A 20,312-nucleotide genomic window follows, 5' to 3' on the forward strand; every position below is an offset into this window, starting at 1 on the left:
ATGACTGATATTCCAACAACCACTGTCAGTCATCATTTATGGTCCGACACAATAACTTCAACACGTGGTTTACTAAGTCTTTATTATGTCTTTGATGAAGTCTTTGCTTCAGCAGCCCTTATTTCATCCATTCATCATTCACTTTTCAAATACTCTCTGGTCACAAAGAAGGTGAGTAAATAAACGTGACTTGTAAACATTGATCATTCTGCAGAGTTCAACTTCAAGCAGATGTAACATATCATGTAGTTCATGCAGGTCAGACATAACACATGTAGAATTTCCCATCCACCCACTCTTCATTCATCTCTGACTGTAAGAACAGTTTGTGTAGTTCTTGTCTGAGTCATTTAACACTTCAGGCAAACTTGTTTTAAAGTGTCTGTGAAACAGCCTCTTAAAGTCACAAATCAAATGTGAATTCAAATATTTTATTTTCACATGTTAAAATATTTGATCTACAAAGACATTACAACCAAACACGTTGTGTTTAAGATGAAAAGATTTGTTTCATTTTCACGTCACAACGATAAAATGAATGGGAACATGTCCGGGCTTGTATTCTTACAATCTTTAATTACATAACTTCACCAATCAAACATGTTTACATTCATCTGCTGCCATCTGTTCATTAAAGTTACTCTGCTATAGAAAAAAGGAGGTTTCCGGAAAAGAGTCATTATCAAAGTACAGTATTAACTTCTAATCTTCCTCAATAGCTTTCTCTTTGATTTGAGGGTGAAGTCATTACTTTCACAGATTGTAAACCAGTAACATCCTCACTTTGTTTACAGGTTTAAACAGGTGTAAACAAGTTGTAAACAAGGTGACAACTAATAGTATTCCAAGTTTCAGCATTTAGACTAAGGCAACATCTTTATACACAAAGCAGATGAATCCTCTAAATAAAATGACGTGTGTGAGTTTTGGATTAAAGCATCTTCCGGTTGTTTCACATGTACATGACCCATTTTTTAACACTGAACAATGAAAATAAACGTATAAAAATGTCATTTGATGCTCGAAACATAAAAGAAGAAAAGACATATATCCATCCGCCGATGAAGACTGTGAGCGGAGGTTGAAAGCTCCAGGAAAATGTTAGAATAAGTTAGAGCTACGATTTTTTTTTTTGTCTAATTTTTGCCAACTCATTGAGGTTTTTTCAGAGACCATTGGTAGAAAATGAATGAATAGTAAGTATTAAGTAAGTTATTTAGATGTAGCCTATAGTTTAACTGACACGCTGAACACGTCATGGCACATCCTGTCTACAAAAATAGAAGACTGTATTTTAGCATTATTGTCTGAGGCAAAAATACAGCACGTTGGACAAAATGAGACAAGATCCGCCTCGAACACTCAGATCTTCATCCCGCTCTGTTTGACACATACCAACAAATGACACCGAAATACACAATTTATTTGATATATAATAATTATAAATAGTGCACAAATATTTCCTGCCAAAAGAACACGGGTAAGAGCAACTATGTTAAAACACTGACGTCAATAATAAAACTTTAGGCTACAGAAAATATGAAAATCTCCTTTTGTTTTTTCTTTTAAAATAAAATTGACCGTGGAACTTTAAGTTTACAAGTATCTTATTTTGAAGAAAAATTGAAATAAGTGTATAACAAACCATCTCCCTCCAGAGCGACTAGACCACAAAAACTGCCCAGTTTGCGGCTGTTTCTGCACATTTTAACCTGAGCTTATTGCAGATGCGCCAAAATCCTCCGAGTCTGCTTCTGTGAAGCTGTGAAGCAAATATTCACTAAATCCAATGGAAATGTGCAGGAGACCGGGTAGCCTGTGGAAGTCCTCGGCAGTCTGAAAATCAGAAAGTGCAAGTAAAGTGTTGGAGAGCGTCGGTGAGTGGGGGGATGTTATGGCAGCTCCTAATGTCTTTATTGCGCCCGTGAAAAGGCCGGAAACCCCAATAAAAGCAAGAAACACACAAAGAGACCAACTGATCGGGGGATCGAGCGGCCAGTTTGCGCCTCCTGCTTCTGTGTCGCTGCTTTATTTTTCTATTAATTTTTAACCCGGGACATGAACATAGAGGAAGCGTTGGATCCGCGTCTCCTGTTATAACCAGACGCCGCGGTTTGGAGAGGTCACGCGTGGGTCACCGAGGGTTTAAAATCAAGTGTTCTGGGTTTAAATAGGATGATACGGACTGAATCTGCAGGCTGTCTGTGCTGGAAACTGATTGTGTGTGACCATCCAGGCTTCAGCCAAAACATGGAGTGTTTTTATTCAGTCCTGTTGCAGTTTGGACACACACACACACACACACACACACACACACACACACACACACACACACACACACACACACACATATCCGTGCTTTATTCGTAGGCCTGTGGGCGAAATTCGTAAATGTTATTTGGATTATTTCTAATACAGATAGAAGTAGATTGAGGAAACCAACAATATGTGAAACGGTTCAGGTGTGGCCTGTTGTGCGCTGTCGGTCTACGGGTCTTTCATCGCTTAAATATGCGGCTAAATCCAGGTTTGACTTGTCCAAAACACTGGCGTTGCTATCCGAGAATTTAAAAATCAATAACTAATAGGCTAATTAGTAGGTCAGTAGCCTATAATTTAGGGTAAACGGGAAACAGAAGTTGTTTTTGTCATAGGCACAGAGCATCTCACATATTTATTATTCGCAGTGCGTTAGGTTCAGGCTCAGGTTGTTGTGTAGGAGGACAGACCTTCATACACAAAAACACATAGATGCATTTGAACATCTTACCACGAGCAGAGAAAACATATTCAGGTGTGTTTCACATCTCTCCCATGGCGCAGCTTCGTCTGAATGAAGCTGATTTTCACTGTGAAGTAACGGATTGTGTAAAAAGGAAATGACTGCAGCGTGTGCTCGCAGAGAGTCTGAGCTCCCTGCAGCTCCGGGCCTGCAGGCCGTTAAAACTGTCACGCGTTGCCGCATTGCGAAATCGCTTTTACGCACGACGTTTCGGGCCCACACCAGCAGGGATTTTGGAAATGCAGGTGATGCTGTTGTGATGCAGATCCTCATCATCTTCATCACCGGGTTCGAACTCACCCTGGTCACGTTAACCAGGACGCCTCTGCCAAAACTCCACTATTTTACCATGGAACGTATTAACACAAGCCCAGCATGGTGTAAACCAGGTGACTGGTAAAATGCCACTTTCTTATTTCCATCCATGAAACAGTTTATTTTCTCCTCACGCTGCAGAGTCACTGTTGTTGATGGTGCAGCCACAGCGTCAGGCTTCATTCAAAGACTCGTGTTTACACATCTCGGTAGCTTTGGCCGTGAGATGAGACACTGCTGAGGTTCACAGCAGACACACAACATCCACACAACACAGAATATTGCTGGTGTGAATATTCAGTTAGCATATGTTTTCTTCTGGTTATCATTAAACGCGGGAGGATGTGATGGAAACATATTTATTTTCAAATCAACAAATGTCATTAACACTAGAACTTTAAATGAACATCATTATGATAAAATTAATAATGAACATAGTGGTTTGTTCATTTAATCTTAATGATTTTATTTTATTTATTTATTTATTTATTTTTTACCTTCTGGGTTTAAAAGTGAATTAAATGCATGAGGAAACAGACTAATCTGATGTGGTTCATTTCACCATAAGCACATAGGCTAAATAAACTATTGTCTATTGTCCGTGTCACTAACACTGACATTAAAAGACAGAAAATCCTCCATGTCTGCTCAGTGTTTTGGAAGCTGCTTTGCTGTTTTAAGAGGCGGAAGAGAAGGAAAATGGCGGCGGGGAGAATGAGAGAGAAAGAGCAGGAGCAGCTCCCCTCTAACAGCGCTCCATGAAGAAATGCAATAAATTCCTTGTTGTTTTATGAAAATTTACAACTTTGTGATACAAGTTTATGAGTGGCCGCGCGCGGGGATTGGCCGACGGGCTGGTCATGTGGACGCGCTTAACGTGAACATGAACTTTTTATGATTTCCCAAGCGGCTATATTGCTGCTGCTGCACTCCGCTCCGGCCTGAGCAGCCGGAGAGCAGCCGGAGAGCAGCCGCGTCTCCTCCGCCGCTCTGCCCGGGGCGCGGAAACCCGGCGACCGCGAGGAAATTAACGCCCAGCTATAATTAAACGGACTAGTTAATGAGAATTCTAGTTGTGACTATGGAAACCGGCACGGGGAAACGTTGACAACAACCACCCCCTGCCCCCCTCCCCCAGCCCCTCCTCCTCCTCCTCCTCTTCTTCTTGTTCTTCCTCCTCGCTATGGCTCCGCGCTCCGTCTGGTCTCGTGCTGCCGTTTACGCTAAATCTGGGGGACCGAGGTGGGGACAGTTCCGCTGATGATGAGGCGAAGAGGGGGCGAGCCGCAACATCGAACCCGGGAAAACCACCCCGGAAGAGAAGGCTCATTATTTTTAATTTGAATTTGACATTTTATTGAATTTGTCAGGATGGCAATAACGTGGTGATGAAGATGACGACGGTGTTTTGACGACTGGGTGACAACGGGGGAATGCACCCCCCCACCCCCACCCCACCACCCTCCTCCTCCTCCTCCTCCTCCTCCTCACCTCCTCGCGCCGCCACCCCTCCATCCAATTATCATCCATCCATCCGGTCTGCACACGGTAGGGCTGTCTCGTGCCATACCGGGGTGCCTGGCTGCCTGCACGCGGGACGCCGAAGTAAACCGCAGGTGTGTGTGTGTGTGTGCGGGGCTCGTGACGGATTATCAACAAACGGTAAGACCCGCTCATGCACGTTCCTCCTCTGCGCGCTGCTGCCGCTGCCGCTGCTGCACGCGCACTGTTTAACAGGAGCAAAAACAAGTCAGATTGTGGAGCTGTGCGTGATTGTGCTGCTTCTGGTTGATGCATTAACGCTGTGAATGAGGTGCTACGCAGATTAAAGCGTTTCCCTCTGCATTAGGCTGCATGATCATGATGCATGATCCAGATGAGCTGCCTCTCTGAGTGCTGGGATTAGTTGGAGGAAAGAGAGACATCCATAGGTTCAAACTCGGCTGTCTGAGATCCGGAACATTAGAGCTCACGTCTTCTTGCCCTTAGCCGTGTGGTGTATGAAGGGAGGGGGTAGATATGTTCATGAGAATGAGGCTGGCTTCCATGTGAGGGCAGGTCCGCCGGGTTTGTTCTATCCACATTTTGAAATCGCTGTTTTAAATTCGCGTATAAGAAGAAGAGACGTCAGTTCTTACCGGTTGATTCTTACTGTGAGTCTTCACCAGGCTTCAGGTGAAGCAGCTGTAACTCGCCTCTGTCTCTATGTGTGTGTGTGTGTGTGTGTGTGTGTGTGTGTGTGTGTGTGTGTGTGTGTGTGTGTCTCCCATTGTTGCTCTGGGAACGTGTTATTTTAATGCTCCACTTCCAGATCACAGTGGAAGCGCTTCCAGGTTCTTTCAGCTAACTGACAGCCTCTGTGTGTGTGTGTGTGTGTGTGTGTGTGTGTGTGTGTGTGTGTGTGTGTGTGTGTGTATGTGTGTGTGTGTGTGTGTGTGTGTTTGTATGTGTGTGTGTGTGTGTTTGTATGTGTGTGGGTGTGTGAGAGAGAGAGAGAGTTCAGACACAAGAATGTTTTTCTGTCTTGGTCCGTCCAGCCCACTTTTATGACTTTGTTTCCCTTCTCATTTCCTCCCTGCGGCGCCCGGGTTAGTTTTTTTACCCCACAGCTAACTGGTCAGGATTTACCCCCCCCACCCCCACCCCCTCACCAGCAACCCCCACACATACCCTCACAAACACATCTGCAGGTCTGTCTGTCTTCTCTATGGTCTCCAATTTGTTGCTGTCTCAAATATCAAACACCTCTCACCTACTGATGGGAATCACTTCATCACAAACACACGCGCACGCACACATGCACACACGCATAATGCTGTTACTACAGTTTTGAGGACACTCCTTGGCACATCGGCCCACATTCCCTAACCCTATAACCTCAACCATGACAACTAAATGCCTAAACCCAACTCTCACCCAAAACTCAAGTCTGAGAACAGCTATGAATGTGCGTGTGAAGGTCCTGGTCTACTACTAGAATGTTTTTCCAGCTCTGCAGGAACACCTTTGTTCTCGGGTTTCTATGGTTATGGTGGAGCCACAGAGTCAGGCTTCATTCAAATACAGTTTTGTTTTTGTTTTTTTGTTGTTGTTTTTTTACCGGATCTACATCTTGGTAGCTTGTGTTCTTCTGGCCGCATTAAAGGCGGAAGGTTGGGATGGAAACATTTTTATTCTCACATCAACAAAGTGTCATTAATAAGATACAATGGACATAGCACTTTGTTAATTCTGCCAAATTGTGGCACGTGGGTTTTATGACGTTGTAGGCCTATCTAAAAAAAAAGTGTAATTTTTTTTAACCGTTTGGGTTGAAAAATGAATGAAATGCATTGGGGAACAGATTAATCTCGGATGTGGTTCAGTCTGGCAAAGCAAACGTGATCGTGGGATGCATGGCGTTTCCTCTGCAGCTTTTTAAGCTTTCCGTCGTTTAACGCAGTTGTGGTTTGGGTTAAGACCAGGGTTGTGCTTAGGGTTAATCAATGGAGAAATGGAGAAATAAAAATTTAAAAAGTAACAGTTGTTACAAACAAAACGACTTATTCATTCACACACACACACACACACACACACACACACACACACACACACACACACACACACAGATACAAAATCAGTTGATGCTTCTCAGTATTGTAGTAAAAGTAACAACACTTTTTGCACTCTCTGAAGTAGACTACTGTACATGTAAATGTGTGTAGAAATTTATCATAAAGATTACTTCATTTTTTTTTCTTTCTTATAACTTATAAATGAATCTGAGGTTGGTTCTTTGTGTTGTGAAGCACACAACAAACAACACCAGATTTTATTTTTAGTTGAGTTTTTCAAAATAAAACACAGGGCGCTCTCACACAGACATTGATATAGAAAATTCAGACCCAACACCCCCCCCCCCCCCCCCCCCCCCCTCTGCTCCCTCACTGTGTAAGTGACTGCGGACAAGCGTCGACACATTCTGCTGAATATCAGCCTCACCTCTGGCTGCCGAGACAGCTTCCTCTTTCTGGTGGAACATGGCCGACTGCAGATCTCTTATCAAGAAAATGCCATTATACAGAATTTGAATTTAAAATCAATTTAATCACTTCTCTTTCTTCCCCAACCAATAAATGAATAATAACATTATAATCAGTTATTATATCTCTCTATTCTCTCTGTAAAATAAAATAAAATAATTAATTAATTAAACAAACAAACAAAATAATTATATTATGACCTAATGGTAGACACAGTCTTAGTAGCAGCGGCTGCTCTAGCTTTAGCTCTGGTAACAATAAGTATTTTTGGCCCGCTAAGTTTCCCATAACCCTGATGTAGTGTGTTTGATTCAGAATCAGTGGCCTATTCATGCTGCTGACGATAACGTCGTTATTGGACGTTTCTAAAAACTCGTTCAGTGGCAACATTGTTTCTATGTCCAGTGCCGACGCTTCTAAAACCCCTCGCTTTAACATCTGCGGCTGCAGCTCCGGGTTGGTTTAGAGGCAACTCTGCTGTCATAGGCTTTTAGCACTCATTAACTGTCCTTTATGAAATTAATGTTTATAAACCAGCTCCTTACTTCATCACCGGGATAAGAACACATCTCCGTTGAACGGGCTGTTGTTTCACCAAATCAAATTATGTCTTTGGGCCTAAAAGAGTGAGGGCAAAGAAACACGTTGTGATTTACGCTTTTAATATTGTCCTTATGAAACATAAAAAATATGAATTTATGAATCTTGTTTCAGAAATCGTGTCATAGTCTCCCATAAAAAGAAACAGATGAAACCCTATCAAAAGTTGAGAGAAGCACTATTCACTCATTTGCTATTGTTGCTGTTTATGCTTAAACCAAGTGGTTATAAATAATAACCCGCCTGTATTTATTATATCAAACATTTAATAATATGTATTATAATAATTATTAACATTATTCTCAAGCTATCATTTTCTTATTGGCCAATTCTGACAAAAGCAGTGTTTGTGTTTTATGTCTTCAGGATGGTCTGCACTAGCAGCAGCAGTGTCAGTGTCAGTGTGCTTTAACAGTAACGGAGCTCAAGTCAACTTTATAAATTCAGTTATATAATCATGCATTTGTATTTGTACAGCCATATATCAGTCATATATCACACGTGTACATTTATGGCATCAGTAAATATCAATACAAATCAATATCATCTATATATCAAATACAAGACATAAATTTAAAAAAAAAAATTCAGTCACAAATTCGTAGTCAAGAAGAAGCTAAAATATTACATTAAATTAAAGATTTCCTTTCCTTTTTTTTATTTCAAAATGTATACATTTAATAACTAAAAAAAAAACATCAAATATAAACATCGTAGACTATGTTGATATAGATGAGACAGACTGTGAAGTGTGAGGCGCTGTTTCTCTCCCATGCTGGTTTTTACCGGGTCGTGTCTGCTCTTGGTCTCTGGCCTGTGTAGCTCCAGGAGCGGTGGACATACTGACACTCAGCCAGGAGCGAGCTGCTGTCCTGCGGCGCCGCTCAGCAGTGAGCCTCTCGGCGTCCCCTGGTGCGCTCCTACAAGACGCTCTGGTGCCATCTAGCGTCGTGTCCACAACAGTAGCAAACATCCCCACATTCGCACACAGACACACACACACACACACACACACACACACAACACACACACACACACACACACACACGCACACACACATTTCTTTCACGTGGGAATGTCCACTCGTCAAGGACTCTTATACACGCACGCTATGTTTCCTGCTAAATGTGTCTCTGTCGCAGTTGAGAGGTGTGATGTGCTGTTGGCAACATGGAGGTCAGCCTCATGTGAGTGTGTGTGAATGCGCCAATGGCCTATATTGTATTAGCTGTTGACAAACTGATGATGTGGCTGCGACTTTAATTTCTTGTCTTCCTTGGAATGAAAGCAGAGCAGCGCTGACGAGAGGCGGGAGTGTTTATGTGTGTGTGGAGAACATTTTGCCTTTTGTCTGGCCGGTTGTCGGCTTCCCTCTGTCTGTCTTTGATGTAAACGGGGAGAGAGAGACAGATTTGTGGCATGGAGAGAAAGAGAGAGAGGTCTCTGCTCTCTCTCTCTTTCCAAGGTTAGGCCTGGCTGCTGTTACACTGTGGGGAATGATGCATGGACAAAGCCGTGCGTGCACAAGCACACACAAAAAATCAGTTGTGTGTGCGTGTGCGTGCGCGCTGTGCCCAAGGAAACAGGAGCTCAGGGTGTAAAATTTGGTCCCGGGTCGCTTGCGTGTGTGTGTGTGTGTGTGTGTGTGTGTGTGTGTGTGTGTGTGTGTGTGTGTGTGTGTGTGTGTGTGTGTGTGTGTGTGTAAACTAATAACTCGTCCTTGCTCTGTGACTTCAGCATCTTTACTGGCGCTCATCTGCAGATCTACTGTGTAACACCCCCCCACCCCCCACCCCCAAGTAGGCTACATGCACCCAGGTGTGGATGTGTTCATTTGTGCGTGTGATCATCAAAGACAGAGGGGGGGGGGGGCAGTAATCTACAGTGTTGTGTTTAATTTACGACCCCGACATCATCTGACTTTAATCCAGCATTCAGAATCATCTTCAGAGCATTAAGATCAGATGGAAAATCAATACCCCTCCTCCCCATCTGTTCCTTTACCTCGATTGGATTTTCTCTGTTATGAGATTATGACGATCAGGATGATAGAAGGGAATTCCACATTGATAATTATACATAAGCTATATATACGCTATATAAACATATATATGTAAACATAGGCCTACAGGCTATATATAGATATAGCTTACATAGCCTGTATATAATATGTATATGTAGAATTTCTATCTATCTATCTATCTATGTATACCTATATATATATATGTGTGTGTGTGTGTGCGCGTGTGTGTATTTGTGCGTGTGCGTGTGTGTGTGTGTGTGTGCGTGTGTGTATGTGTATATATATGCACACACACGCAGATAGGCTATATATGTGTGTGTGTGTGTGTGTATATATGTATATATATATATATATATATATACATGCATACAAATATAGGCCTACTTTTGTGTGTGCTACCATAGAAACAACAACACTAATAGGCCTATTAATATGATAATTTAATAATCATTAGGCTTAATAATAATAATTATTATTATATCAGATATGTTTATTTTAAAACTGTATTAATAGAAACGGTTCTGTTCAATATTTGATGTTTTTAATAGCCTACCGTTTACACTTCTAATGAAGTAAAATAGGTTTGATACGTGCCCGTGCATTTGCGCTTGTCCGTTTCCTTTTCTCCTGTTGCAGAAACTTGGAGAAAAACAAGCGGCCCTTCCCCGTGATGCTGCATTCATCCGCCCGTTAATTTTTAACTCGTCCCGGGGCTCCTTCTGGCCGAGAGGGCTCGCGCTCACCGGTAACAGTCCGGTGAACTGACCCATAGGGCACGAGCTCACGGTGCCGTGAAGGACACAGTCATCCCGGCTCGCGCTGCCTGGAAACGATTAATACATTAAAACACAAAAGCACCGGTCAGGCAGTTTCTCTCAGTTTGTCATTAACTCGTGCAGGAGGGGTCGGTCAGCGCTCACACACACACACACACACACACACACACACACACACACACGCACACACACACACACACACAGGTTTCCGAGAGGCCAACGCTGAGCCTGTGCGTCGCTATGGTAAAACCACTACACAATATTAAGTCTGACTTCTCCACCTCTCTGTTTTACACGATTCAACACGCAGATAATTTACTTGCCGATTTAAACATGTCACAGTCTATTTTAAAATCAAAGTGATTGAACTCTGGAACAGAAACCATCTTTTAATTATTTCAAGATTAAAGATTTCCTCTTCGATCACCGCTCATGAGTCATAAGATTCTGAATTTATTTTCGTTAAGCTTCTGTTTGTTCCTGTTGGAGTTTTTAAAAGATTCTCTTATTTTAATTAATCAAAAACACATTTATGAGTTTATATTCAAGGTTCAACACAGGTAGGAAATATAAAGTACATTGTTGTAATGAAGAAATGATAAACTAGGTTATTTTTGAAAACTTCCTCTGTCGGTGCGCGAGCATTTAACATTTTCTAGTTACTTTTCTCTTCATCGTTTAAAATCAAGTTGTGGCTAAAAGGGAAAAAGAAAAAAAGTGTAAATCAGTAAAATAAATAGCGAAGGTTTAATTTCATGGACAGTTAATTATTTCACAATGCTTGTTAATAATACTGAGTGAGATGCAGGCGGTTTGAGCATTGCCGGGGCTGAAATGAACCACAGATGAACTGTACAGTGCCCGTGTGTGTGTGTGTGTGTGTGTGTGTTGTGTGTGTGTGACTGTGTGTGTACAGGCAGGCGTCCCCATATTTGTTTATCTGCTGTTTGCTGCGGGCCTGTTTTTCAGTTCGTCACCATTCCTTGGACTTTACAAGGAGTCATAAACGGTCATAAAGCCATAAAAGTTCAGAGGTCTCACTCTCTCTCTCACACACACACACACACACACAAACACACACACACACAAACACACACATAGACAGTGACACACACACACACACACACACGAGGTGAAAAAGAGTCATAAAGCTATAAAGCAGCAGTCTCTTTTCTTCAGCTTTAATTGTCGATAGTCTGATCTCTGGAGTTTCTCAGATTCCTGGAGTTCCTTCAGCGGCTCTCAGCTGTTTACACTGCAGCTACACGGCTCTGATTTACTGCGCGGGAATAAAAAGCACAACTCAAAACGCTGTTATCACAAACCTTTACCACGTGCAGTTATCTTTCTGTCGCAAATGAAGACCGTATACAAATTCTTGCACATAACGCAGGTTATTATTATTTATAATTTCTCCGCTGGTGCTGTCTGTAATGGGAGACCCACCTCAGAATACCGTCCTGAGAAAACCGTTAATTATCTATTAGCCTGAACACGCTGCCTCAGTGTATTAGCCACTGCCAGTAGGCCAGTACAATTAAAATTATAGATTTTTTTTGTTGTAGTTTTTAATTCTCATAATTTGCTCAAATATGTTAATTAAAGTAGCATAGTTAATGTAAACAGCACGTAATGGTATTGGTTCTGTGTGGCTGGACACAAAAATTATTATTATTTTTTTTAATGTATAGGTTACATATGAGAGGTTAAATGTAAAAATTGCTTTTAAAGTTGAATTCGTGCTTAGGCTCATTGGGCCGACTGCACAGCAACCTAGCCGACTTTTTTCCAATGTTTACCTACGGCACACAGTGAGGTTCAAGTCTGGTTAAACTACAGTAAACTATGCGAACCTATAGGAAACTGTAAACACAGAGAAGAGGACGTGTGTTTTCTCTTAGTCTATTTCTTATGCGTCTTTCCTGCACGCTCTCAAACATAAACTGCTCCTTCCAACCGGACGCGCTCCTCCGTTTCTCCTTAAACAGTATCCTGTCCCGAGTCTTGCCTTTTGCTGCTTGGTGGAGGTTTGACCCTCAAACTGCAACACACCTGCAACGACAACACCACAGCCCGCTCACTGCAGCATGCACGGGGGTGAATCAAGGCGGTCACGTGATAGAGTCACAGAAATGAAGTCACATTGTTGCTTTCAAGTTCTTAGCTATTAGCCTTCTAAGTCAGTTTTATTACACCACAGCTAAGATTTAGCCTTAGGATTTGCTAACATGTTTAGCTTTAGCTTTAAACCTACCAGCCTGATGTGCTATCTGATTATTTTAAAACATGTCATCATTCTAAATTAAGTTACCAGGCTTATATTTTTATTGTAATGGCATGTAGGGTATGTAAGTCTATATGTTTGAATAAAATTTTATATGCTAGCGCACATCTGCACCTGTCAGGATTTTGTAAAATGACATAATTCAAATGCACATTAAAGCCTGTGCTGCTGAAGCAGGTTGGGCTAATATTACCCATAATAGCTAGCATTCACAGTCAACTTATAAAGAGTAATAAAACTTCATAATGCAGCATTTGATAGAAACGGTCAAATCTCAATTTACAGCTACCATTCAATTCAGCACGTTAAACAGCGTTCAGACATTATATCAGTCCAGTCCAGTTGCCTATTAAACAGCCGTAGCTGCAGTTTTACTGTGTCGACACAGTCGTGTTGGTTCTAACTGGATAAATCAGAATATGACACTCCTCTGTCAGAAAGTCGTTTTTACCCTGCAGGCTGCTGAGCGGGTATCCACTCATATTTATGCCGAAGCCACAATTACGTTAAGACAGTGCTAATGCATATGGGCTGTAGCTGTATATAATAATAGTATTACCGTCCTGTGTGTGTGTCCCAGGCTGTAGGCCATGCCTGTCCCGTCCCCGCTGTTAGTTCTCATTAATGATTAAACCACAGTCAGCTCCAACACAAAGCTGCTGCTTCCCGTTCCCACAAAGCGGAGAGGAAACGGAGCGTCCTGCCAGAGAGAGGGAGAGTGAGGGAGAGAGAGGTGGTGAGGGGTGAGGGATGGTGGGGAGGGGGGGGGGGGGGGGACTCCCCATCTGTCTGTGTGATCCTGCACAGAAAGGAATTAAACTTATTATCTGTCTCCCTGTTACTACTTTTAAAACAAGAGAGAAGACATGGCGGAATGGAGAGCGAAGTAAAAGTAAAAATAGAGTCTTTGTCTCTATTTGTCAGTCGGACTGTCTGCAGCTCGGCCACGCAGACAAGTCCGAGCCTGTAGGGGAAACAGAGAAAGGCACAAAGAGGGAGACTTATTTATGGCTGCGATTATTTTACGACCTCAGCGACACATACGCCGTTTGTAAGTGCGAATGAAAAGCAGGCCGAGAGTTAGCTGCTCCTTTCTTTTCCTGCTCTCCTTTCTCTCTTTCTCTTTCTTGAGAAGAAGTGGTAGAAAAAAAGGAGTGTATCAGTATAAGTTTTGAGGTTGTTTTATTATTGTAATAAAATATGTACGTCTAAAGTATGAATTTAGTTGCCTATAGTAGTCTAGTAGAAGTAGAGGCGTGTGTGTGTGTGTGTGTGTGTGTGTGTGTGTGTGTGTGTGTGTGGCGCCAGCTCCTATGTTACTTCACATTTTGGTTTTATTTATTGCTTTTAAATGAACAACGGAGAAAACTACAAGTAGCTACAATGACGTCACAATAATAAAACATATAAAATAAGAATATAAGAATGTAAGTTTGGGCATAACTTTCTCTATATTTTGCTATTTATTTGTTACAGTCCTCGTTAAGTTAATATTATCATGTAAAATATTTATGAATAATATTATAATTACAATCTAATTATAATCTTAACAAAAAAATATAATAATGAATAAGTGAACAATTTATTCATAAAAAGAGGAAATATTCACGTTCCATAACAGATATAGCTGTTTTTTTCACACTAGGCCTGGACTATATATTTCTTTATACATTTATATATTTAGTTTCACTGATATTTCTTGTATCATCATTTATTTATTTATAAATATTAATACCCTATTTATTTCTTAATATTTAGTTGTATAAACATAAGGAATGTGGGCCTACTTTACATTATTATTTACTTTTTATTTTCATTAATTCATTATCATTTTTGTTTAACCGTTGGATGCGTAAAAGAAAAGTCATGATATATGAAAAATTACTTTATTGTATGTATCATTTCAGCTAAAGGTAGCGGTTCGAGTTGAATGATGGAGGTTTGAGGCGGGACGCTGCAATCAGTGTCAAGAAAAGGGCCAAAAGCAAGAGGGAAACTTCAGGACTGTTTCTTTTCTTCTTCTCATTACACATTTCAGTCTAATCAGTGTCTCAGGAGAGGAAAACAATAACTCACTGCACACGCTGATCAAACCCAACCGACTCACGCACAACAGCTTCCCCTGGAACACTTTGGTTCAATTTTACACACACACACACACACACACACACACACACACACACACACACACACACACACACACACACACACACACACATCAGCCTGCCTGGGTCTGACTCAGCTGCCATTCAGACTGAGCAGCGTCACCCGGGTTATTTTCAATCATTAAAAGCATTAATAGCTATCAGATTATGTTGAGAGAATCCCTTCCAGATTATCATTTACTCAAATAACCGCGCTGAAAACGTCTGTGGTCAGAACAGGACACCTCCCTCCCTCCCCGGCGGGCAGGGGGCATAAATCTACCCACCCACCCGAATATAGGCCACCAATTACAAATGTACAAACACCTCAATTATAGACACACATAGCCCACGTTATATTGTTGGCTAACAACTCACATCCCCGCCGCAAACACACACATGGACACACGCGCGCGCTCAGGACCACACATGAGCAGTGCGCGTTACCGGCTGTGATTTACGCTCGCCAAATTCATTCTAACGCGCTCGGTATTATCTGCAAAGCACCGGGAATAGGCTGTGTTTTATTATTCGGTTGCCTCTGGTGGTGCAGAAGCAAACCCGCCCCCCACCCCTCCTTCCCCTCCCTCCCTTCCTCCCTCTCCCGTACTCTCTCAGGGAGGGCGCGCGTGCGTGTGTGTGAGAGCTGTTGGTTTTTTTTTATTTTTTTATGGGTCTAACAACAGAAGGAGGAAGACACACAGGGAGAGAAAGAATCAATTTAACGCGCGGAGGATTCCGACGTGATTGCGCAATCTCACCGGGAAACGGAGGAAGATTAGAAAGAGAGATTGAATGAGAATTAGAAAGAGAGAAGGGGAGCGGGAGATTGAAGAAGGGAAATAGGAAAGGAGAAGGGGGAGCCCCCCCCCCCCCCCACACACACACACACACACAACACACACACAACACACACCACCTCTTCCTCTCGCCAACGAAAGGAAAAGGGGCGAACGAATGCCAGACACAGAAGCTCCCCATTGGTCAGTCTGAGGTCAGCTGGTCTCCCCCCTCCCTCCCCCAAGATCCCTCGTCACCCCATCCCGTCTTCTCCGCACACAAACACACACACGCACACACTCTCCCTTGTTCTCCCCCCCTTCCCTCCTCTCTCTCTCTGTCCCACACTGGCACTCAACCACCCAGATACCCCGTCTCACCCTCAGCCTCCTCACCCCCTCCTCCCAATCTGTGATAAACTAAGTGATAGCAGCAGCCCGTCGGACTGTCGGCTATAAAACACAACAAATCATAAAGTGCAGGCAGGGGAAGGCAGAGGTAGGAGGACGGGAGGGAGAACCGTTAGCTTTTAGCCGTTAGCCTCCTTCTACTCCTCCTTCTTCATCGCGTTGTTGTTGTGTTTGTTTCGTGCCCTCCTGTCCTCCCCTCTCCTCTTCTTCTCCTCTCTTCTCTTCTCCCCCTTTTTCTCGTCTCATACTTTCTCCCGATGAGTTCCTATTTTGTCAACTCCTCTTTCCCGGTGACGCTACCGGGGACGGGTGGAGGCGGCCAGGCGGCGGAGTCATTCCTGGGTCAGATCCCGCTCTACTCGTCGGGATACGCCGCCGACCACTCGCTCAGGCACTACCCGGGGGCAGCGACCGTTACCGCTGCCGCGGCCGTGGCTTACGGTGCGAGCGGCGGCGGCGTGCACCAGGAGAAACCGTATCCGGCATCCACCTACTACCAACAGGCGGCCAACGGAGCGTACGGCGGGCACAGAGCAGCGGCAGCAGCGGCGGGGGTCGGTGTAGGGGGTGCGACCGGAGCCTGCGACTATGCTACAGCGGCGGCGGCTGCGGCTGCGGCCGCTGCCGCTGCTACGAGTTTCTACCGGGACAAGGAGCACCCGTGCAGCCTGGAGGAACACCAGCTCGCGCTGAGCCAGGACGGCATGCACCGTAAAGCGGAGTGCGCGGGTCTGAGTGGGAAGGGGCTGTTCGGTGAAACGATGGACGACAAGCACGCGGCGTCAGCGCCCATTTATCCGTGGATGCAGCGGATGAACTCGTGTAACGGTGAGTGTCTCCTTCTTCCTCCTCTTCTCCTCTTTCTTGCATATTTTATGATCCCCGTCATAAAACTGACGTTTGTTTCCGCTCTTAGCCCCTCTGCTGTCTTCCCTCTCTCTGTTTCCTCCTCCTCCTCTCTCAGTAGCTGCTTTATGATCCCCTTTTGTTGGCCTGTCAGTCAGTCATGTGCTCGGTATTTTATTATCCGTCATAAAACGGGTTTGTTTGGGTTGTAGCTCCTGTTACTGTACGTGACCTGCTGACCGACGCAGCTACCGAGTCAGAGAGAGAGGAGCCTGTCAGAGAGTGTTGTGGGTGAAACAGGGAACAGATAGAAGGGAAGATAAGTAGAGAAGAAACTAAATGCAGTCTCTACTGTTTGGCTTCAGTAGCTATCTATTTGACTGTGTCTGTCTCATTGTTTTTATTTCAATTTTTCAATGCTAATCTTCTTCCTGGTTCCCAGGCTGCTTCTGCGCACGATCAAAAACTTATAGACACATTTTAAAAATCCGTCCCCACCTGTCAGTGCAGGAGAAACATATTCTCTTTACAAAGTGCTGATAAACTCTCCTGCTGCTGATATGTGTAGAACGGTATCACAACTTTCCCTCTGCTATCTCGTGTGGAGCCTGTACTGTTAACCCTGCACCAGACACTGTTATTCATAACCAAACAGATTAGATATTAGACTCACACTCGGGCCTGCGGACGCTGCCAAGGTGGGAGTGAAAGCAAGACGCGCGGGGCTTTTGGGGGAAGTAATTCGATGTGACTCCTCGTAATAAGAAGGTCTTGTTATATAGCCACAGTTAAAAATTAAGCATAAAATTACGGAGCTACTTTCTCTGCAAACCCCGGTGTCTTTGTTTAAAACGGCCTGTTGAGAGTGAAAGGAGTCCTGTTGGATAACACCGGGCTGCTGCTGTACACAGCCCTGCAGGACACACCGGGTTATGACAGATGAGCTGCAGGTCCGTCGCAAAGAAAGATATGAGGAATAAAAAACGCAACGCCGGCTTTTAAGTGACAGCTGAGGACGTAAATGGCAGCTGGAGAGAGAGAACAGAGTGGTAAAGAAACCCCGAGTGCGCCTCCATAATCCGGTTTAGCTGAGTTTTTATTTATGGATGTTTAGATTTAGATATGAGCTCCGAGCTCTTCGTACATGCTCTGCCTCTCAGATCGATACAGAAACTCTGCTAAACTGAAAACGTGGCGATTTGTTTACTACTGGGGCCAAAACACTGTTACTGAGGATGAGAGGAGCCTAAAGCCCTGCAAGCCGATCTTTAAAGGGGGGAATACTCTCTGAAATATTATCCTCACTCTGCCTATTATTATTATTATTATTTTTATTATTATTATCATTATTATTATTATTGTTACTATAAAAAAAAATTTAAACTGTAGCATACCGTTTCTTCTCTTTCTTCTTCGCTGAATGCTGCTATTCACCAGGAGCGATATTTCTTGCACACACACACTAGGTGCATATATATATTTATATATTTATATATATATATATATATATATATATATATATATATATAGTTCCTATTTTTTATGGCGTTTTTTATTTTTAAATCTAATTCATAATTCCAGTCTTTACCACCAAGGAGGAAACAAGTGTCAGTTTCTCTGGTCAGACTGGAGCAGACGTTTTATACTAAAGTCAGATTATAACTGAGTCCTTTGCAGCAGCAGAATGATAGAAGACGCAGATATTTAGAAGAACATCTTTGGAGATTTTTATCCTCTATTGTCAGGTGTGAGACAGAACAAATTATAGGCTGTTAAACGGCGTAAATAAAATCATAAAATTCAACGGAGCCCCAGCGTAATTAGCATAGAATAGAATAGAATAGAATAGAATAGAATAGAATAGAATAGAATAGAATAGAATAATGCGCCACCCTGAAGCCTTGGTTAAAATGTAATCTCCTCTGTTTCTCTGTCCTTCTCTCTCAGGAACCTTCGGCAGCCCCGGGAGGCGCGGCCGACAGACATACACCCGCTACCAGACGCTCGAGCTGGAGAAGGAGTTCCACTTCAACCGGTACCTCACGCGGCGGCGGCGGATCGAGATCGCGCACGCGCTCTGCCTGACAGAGCGGCAGATCAAGATCTGGTTCCAGAACCGGAGGATGAAGTGGAAGAAGGAGAACAAGTTGATCAACTCCTCTTCTTCTTCCTCCTCCTCCTCCTCCTCTTCATCCACAGTGAACGGTGTAGAGGAAGAGGAGAAACGGACGAACTGAAAGAGGAGGAAAAAGAGAAATAAACTGATGTGACACACATAGAAGAGGAGGATGGATGAAGAGACTTGCTGGTTAATATCTATCTGTCCCCGTCTCAAAGTTCGTCCAGACGTTTGTCTGGTGAGAAAACTCTTAAGGGGAAAAGCAGCCAAGATTTTCTTTTTTTTTTTCTTTTTTACTTGAGGAAGAAAGAGGCAGAATAGAATCCCCTTTTTGAGCCCGTTGCCACCCACTTAAAAGTTATATCCAACTGCTTCTCCAGGCTGAATTCGCCGCTGTCTGGAAACAGCAGATGAAATGACGAGTCGGGTAAAAAAGGAAAAGAAAAAACAGAGAAATAGCAACATAAAAAAACTAAAGGGGGTTATGGTGGTTCAGGTTATCTGACATCGTGTTTAAAAATACAGCACAGTATAACCTGCAACCTAACGGTGACACAATGTGTTATTGCATTCCAAGAAAAACCACCTAACTCCTCATTGTACTTAGTTTTTGTTCTTGTCAAAATGTACTTCCTTTCTGTCAGGCACTTGCTTTGAAGCTTTAGGACTCGACGTCGAGCTCTGCCCCCCCCCCCCCCCCCCCCAACAGTTTTTTATCCTATTTTGTAAACGTGTTGTGTGTATTATTATACCTTCAATTACACGTGCAAACGAGCTCATATAATATGGAGCGAGGAGGGAGAGCTACCTGAGAGTTGTATGTAGCCTGTGTCATACGGTGTTATATTTAAACTGTATAGAAATAAACAAGGAGAAATCACCTTGTATGGTGAAAAATGCAAGTGCGGGGGGGGGGGGGGGGGGTGTTATTTAACCTTTCCGGCTAGATAGGGAGGGTGGGGAGGGGATGGGGGGTTAACCTACTGATGTTATTCGCCAAACTACCTAAAACGTTCAGGAAAGTGTATATTTTATGGATTTTTACATTGTTTCTTTATGTTAGTGTTTTTGTCAAGTCATGATGTAAACTACCTATGAGACATGTTCAATAAAATGTAAAGAAATGATGGAGAGAGCTTCTTTTTATTAATTTTTTCTGACAGTGACATTTTAGTTCAAAAGTAAAAACGCTCGTATTTTATGATTTAGTG

At 43.1% G+C, this 20,312-nt stretch overlaps 2 protein-coding genes across 2 annotated transcripts in view; both read left to right on the forward strand.

Annotated features, from left to right (window-relative positions):
* Window positions 1-4,632: 4,632 nt before the first annotated feature.
* hoxb3a (homeobox B3a) overlaps window positions 4,633-20,312 on the forward strand; it is an 89,929-nt gene continuing 74,249 nt past the window's right edge. Inside the window, exon 1 of the mRNA XM_056401207.1 lies at window positions 4,633-4,759. The gene's annotated coding sequence lies outside the window, so the exon portion shown is untranslated. The remainder of the gene's footprint in view (window positions 4,760-20,312) is intronic.
* On the forward strand, window positions 14,345-20,016 carry hoxb6a (homeobox B6a). The gene is made up of 2 exons (XM_056401215.1): window positions 14,345-16,964; window positions 18,930-20,016. Exons 1-2 carry the CDS (start codon window positions 16,394-16,396, stop codon window positions 19,217-19,219), a joined length of 861 nt encoding a protein of 286 aa, XP_056257190.1. The 5' UTR covers window positions 14,345-16,393; the 3' UTR covers window positions 19,220-20,016.

The sequence above is a fragment of the Seriola aureovittata genome, chromosome 17 (genome assembly GCF_021018895.1).
Source record: "Seriola aureovittata isolate HTS-2021-v1 ecotype China chromosome 17, ASM2101889v1, whole genome shotgun sequence".
Classification (NCBI taxonomy): Eukaryota; Metazoa; Chordata; class Actinopteri; order Carangiformes; family Carangidae; genus Seriola; species Seriola aureovittata.